This window comes from Orycteropus afer, unplaced genomic scaffold, assembly GCF_000298275.1.
Source record: "Orycteropus afer afer isolate SDZICR_OR568_19922 unplaced genomic scaffold, OryAfe1.0 scaffold00179, whole genome shotgun sequence".
In the NCBI taxonomy this organism is placed as follows: domain Eukaryota; kingdom Metazoa; phylum Chordata; class Mammalia; order Tubulidentata; family Orycteropodidae; genus Orycteropus; species Orycteropus afer.
In genome coordinates this window covers 757,119-762,230 of record NW_006921766.1, presented here as the reverse complement: position 1 = coordinate 762,230, position 5,112 = coordinate 757,119, and the positions used below count along the sequence as shown (strand labels likewise).

At 46.0% G+C, this 5,112-nt stretch overlaps 1 protein-coding gene across 1 annotated transcript in view; it reads right to left on the bottom strand.

The window, feature by feature from the left end:
* The window catches only part of CFAP410 (cilia and flagella associated protein 410), a 15,692-nt gene extending 11,251 nt beyond the window's left edge, over positions 1-4,441 (bottom strand). Inside the window, exons 1-2 of the mRNA XM_007947246.1 lie at positions 4,365-4,441; positions 1,297-1,324 (exon numbers count right to left, since the gene is read on the bottom strand). Of these exons, the coding sequence (XP_007945437.1) occupies positions 1,297-1,324; positions 4,365-4,441 (105 nt within the window). The remainder of the gene's footprint in view (positions 1-1,296; positions 1,325-4,364) is intronic.
* Between the last annotated feature and the right edge of the window lie 671 nt (positions 4,442-5,112).

Here is a 5,112-nt window from a genome sequence, read left to right as displayed (position 1 = left end):
TAAAGCACTACATCACTAGAATTCCTTATGTACTCTCTACGTCTATGTAAATACCACTACCATCAATTACTGCCCACTTTGGGAGCTCTGGTGGCGTAGTGCCTAAAGCACTTGACTGCTAACCAGAAGCCTGGCGGTTCAAACCCACCAGCCACTCCTCAAAAGGAAGACTAGGCAATTTACTTCCGTAGAGATACCACCTCGGAAACCTAATGACAGTGAGTTTGGTTTTGGTTTTGGTGGAGATGGGGCATTTGTAATTTTAGATGCCCTTAAAGGGCACCAGGTAATGGGACCTTAATTCCCCTTCTGCTGAGATGAAAAGAGAATTGAGTTCACAGTCTGGTCAAAGTATTTCATGTGTGCAGATGTGTTTTCTAGACTGTGACATTCTTGTTTGCCTCTATGTTTGCTGTTAAGTAGGGAGGAGCTCTAGTGGCACAGTGCCTAAGGCATTTGACTGCTAACCAGAAGGTTGGCAGTTCAAACCCACCAGTCACTCTGAGGTAGGAAGAATGGGCACTCTATTTCCCTAAAGGTTTACGGCCTTAGAAACCCAGTGGGGGTCGCTATGAGTCAGAATCAACTTGATGGCAGTGAGTTTACGTATTTTTTTTGGAGGGAGTATTTCAGCTACAGCAGGAGGTGCAATAGGTCTTTCTGGACCAGCCTAGGTGGCTTGTCTGCATTTCCAATTTTGTTTTCCAGTTACAAAGCAAAAGTAGACAAAGAAATAACGACTGGCATATTTCCCTATGTCAGCTGGGGGCATTCATTCTTGGATAGAAAGAGAAAGGGAGAAGTCCATTCAGACATGTAGAAACTCAGCCCCACACCCCTCCCCCATAGTGGTGGGTCCACTCTCTTCCTGTCATGGGGTGGGGGCTGAAGGAAGCTAGGTGTGACCAAAGACATGAAGCAAGGGGCTGAGAAACCCAGGAATCTATATAAAGACTCTCAAGTAACTACACTTCTCCTTAATAAAACTAAAGCTTCTGGAATTCTCCATGTTAGGACAAGGCCAGAACTGGTATCTGCGCTCCTCCCAGTGCACACACACTTCTGATCAGGAACTGTAAGTGACATCATGTGTGTCATTATCCATGAATCTTTAAAGGATTTCAATATAAAAGTGGATAACATAGTTATAGTGAGTTTTTTACATTACAAAACCATGCAGGCAACAAAATACCAGATTAAAGGTAAGGCAATGCAATGGGTGCAGTTTTGTCTAACAGTGCTTTTGGGGAAGAAGCGAACTTCGGGGATTAGGACCCATTTGAAGATAATCGGCACAATACTTACATCAGTGAGGCGGCTGCCCCTGGGGAAAGAAAAGAGATACACACTTTAATTTTGTTGAAGTTAAATGAAAAGAAATTTTTTTTTTCATAATGAATGGCAAATGCCCACAAACCTATGATTTTTATGAGGCAGCAAAAGACTACAAAGAAAGTTACCTTGTATCTCCAAGCTAATTGTTGATTAATGTGATTTTTTTTTTTTTTTACTTTATAAAGTTCTAAGGGATATATGTGTGTGTATTCATTCTTTTTTGTATGATTTCTGGAACATTTCCTGTTGACAATGAACTCTAAAATGCTAAAACATACTTTATATTCTGCAGTTCCATGCCTGTAATGCATAAGTTTTCTTAAAAAGACCAGGTTATGATAGAGCTCACCAATCATTGTCCCCAACCCCAAATGTTAAACTACAACATGATGCACTCAATTTTTTTCTATTGGTATAGGAGAGAAATATATTTACTGAGTAAACAGTGGGGCCCTGAGTTTGTTTCTCCAACCTTCCCAACAATACTGTGAGGCAAGTGCTAAAACTTTCAATGACATCTAGTGGATTCCAACTCATAGCCACCCCCATTGGGTTTCCATAAATCTCAGACTGACTCATTTTTCTCCTGTGGGAGTTGCTGGTGGGTTCAAACCACCAATCTTTTGGTTAGCAGCCAAAATCCCTTAACCACGGTACCACCAGAGCTCCTCAAGGTAAGTGCCAGCTGCTTCTTTTATAGACATAAAAGTGTGGCTGCAAGGAAGAGGCAGGCTAATTTGCTCACAGCAACAAAGTTAGTCAGTGGCAGAATTAAGATTCACAACCAAATTGGTCTCATACCAAAGGTCTATTCTTTGCCATCTGACAGGAATATCGCTCATTCCCTGAACGATAAACCTACTGCAAGTCAATTCCAATTCAGTGACCCTATAGGACAGCCCCATAGGGTTTCCAAGGCTATAATCCTTAGGGAGGGAGCTCTGGTAGCATAGTGCCTAAGGCACTTGACTGCTAACTAGAAGGCTTGCAGTTGAAACCCACCAGCCACTCCTCGGAAGGAAGGTTGGGCAATTTACTTCCGTAGTGACACCACCTCGGAAACCCAAAGAGGGGTCGCTATGAGTAGTGACACCACCTCAGAAACCCAAAGAGGGGTCGCTATGAGTCGGGTCTGACTCGACGGCACACAACAACAACAACAATCTTTATGGAAGCAGACTACCACATCTTTCTCCCACAAAGTACCTGGTGGACTTAAACTGCCAACCTTTCAGTCAGCTGCTGAACACTAATTCACTGCGCCACCAGAGCTCCTCCCCGACACATTAATTACCCAAGAGTTTTTATGTTCTGGGGGAAGAAAAATGCCTTAGAAGGTAGTTTTATATGGAATGATTTCTGCAGGTAAAAGAACTGGTGCTGGGAAGTATGAAATAAAGGTATAGGGTGGGCAGATACGCTACTCTTGGGGGCTGTTCCCCTTTTCTAATCAGTATTAGACTTTGAGAAGGTTTGGTTTATAGTTTGACACTGGGTTGGGTGAGGCCTTAGAATTTTACTTATTTGATTGTTTAAAGAAGATAATGTGGTTACACTGTATTTCATTTTTTCTGTCTTATGCAGATAGAACTAGAGTCCCAGGGTGGTACAAACAGTGGCTAGACTACTAGCCAAAAGGTTGGCACATCAAACCCGTCCAGCGATGCCTCAAAAAAAAAAAAAAAAGGCCTGGCAATCTGCTTCCAAAAAGTTTGGAATCAACTCAAAAGCAACTATCAACAAGAAAGACAAAGATGGCCAAAAATCATTTTCAACAACATTGGATTATGTTTGATGCTGGGGGGTACTTTCAGACTAAGGAACATTGTTGGGTGCTCTTATTTGGAGGACAGAAAAGATTTACTCATTCTCACAATAGCCACAGAACAGAAAGGTTTAATCTCCCCTACTGATGTAAACAAGGGAGTCTTTCTGAGAGGCCAAGTTCAAAGGCTAAACATGTGATGTATGAAACAAACCTTAGAAAGCCTGAAAAAGGATTACTGTTTTCCCCTGTTCAGGGAAAGATCATAAATCTGACTTTGAATATCTTTTCCAAAACAAAGAAATGCCTTATTGAAAGCAAATAATAGGAGGGAAATTTTATACCAGATGCACAAAGGTAAGAGAAAAGCTTTTTAATTAACATGCCGGAGGCTCAGGCACCTACAGCCTATGGCGGAACCCGGTGTAAGCCACTGCTCTTGGCTACACATCCTATTCCCTACCTGAGCTGGCTGTCCAGCTTACAGGGGGCACATTAAGCCTTGCTTCGAGTCCCCATCTGTAGATCTTTTTGGACCCCAGCTCTAGGCTACCTTCTCTGGGAAATGCTTCTGGTCCTCCCTTGCCTCATCTAGCCCTGGTTACTCTCTCCTCTGCTGATTCCATAGTATCTGCAGGCCTTCCTGTCACTTCTCTCTCAATGAGTGCATCTTCTGGGGACAGACTCCCTTCCCCAACGACTGAATTACATATCAGCTTCTTGCTGTCAGGTGCAGGAGTCAGCTCTGACCTATGTATAAAAGAACTAAACGCTGCCCTGTCCATGCTTACTGAATCATTATTTCCTAGTCCCAGTTTTCTTTCTCACCCCCTGGGTATAGTATTAATCAGCTTTATCTTCCAGCTTATTAAAAGACTGGGTTTCAATGACTGTTGGCAAGTCCATGTATCAGATCCATCCAGAGGGAATCATCTGCTCCCACTAAAATTATTTAAAAGCCTGGCAACGAGTTTTAGAGGGTATTACAGACTAGTCTGAAGAAAAGGCAGCAGGTCTGGGTCCCAAACACCGCCCTTCAGTGGGGCGTGAACTGTCTGATATGGCCTTTGCCAATGGCCACCTGGACTTGAAGCAGTACCTCCCGGAGGCATCGGGCCAGCAGGCCGCCAGGGCACTCTGGGGCGGCAGCCTGGAGGCTTTTTCGCTCCAATCCCCTCGCGCACCGATTCCCACCGGCTCGCCACAGCCCTAGCCCGGGCAGAGACGCAGGCAGGAAGACCGCAGGGCGGCCCCGGGTCCTCACCAGCAGTTGAGCTTTCGCACACTGTCCAGCTCCGAGGCCTTAGCCCGGGACAGCACCATTTTCCGTGTCAGCTTCATTGCGGCCCCGAGGGCCGGACCCCCGGCCGGGCACCGTAGGGCCCTACTCGCCCGCTCCGCCTTGGATTCCGGATATGCGCTGTGCGTATCCAGGGGCGGGGCGCGTAGTCAGGGGGCGGAGAGCGTCACCAAGGGCGGGGCGTGCCGTCAGGGGCGGGCCCTGTGAATACATTGGTGGCCAAGCGCCGGGGAGAGGCGTCGCGGGCGCGGGGGGGCCGCCAGACATTTCACTCAGGGCTCTGGGTCCCGCCCGTTTAGGACCATGGCTTCTGGTCCTGCACGTGCGCAGTCTGGTCTGTGCATATTGTTCCGGAACTGACTGGTTTCGCAAGTTCGACTCTCGCCCCCATCGACAGGGAAGAGGGTAGTCTCTCTGTTGTTCTGGCTTCTTCTTGTTAGGTGCCGACCAGTCGGTTTCAACTCATGATGACCGTATGTGCAACAGAGGGAAACACTGCCGGGTATTGCGCCATCTTCACAACAGTTGCTGTTTGAGCCTGTTGTCGCAGCCACTGTGTCAACCCATCTCCTGGACGGTTGTCGTAGTAAAAAAAAAAAAAATCTATTTAAAGTAAAAACAAAGAGTTTTGTTAATGACAGGCGTTTTGCAGAATGGGGAACACAGAGCCAAGTGGCGATGTGCTCCAAAAAACAGAATTACAAAGATGGTT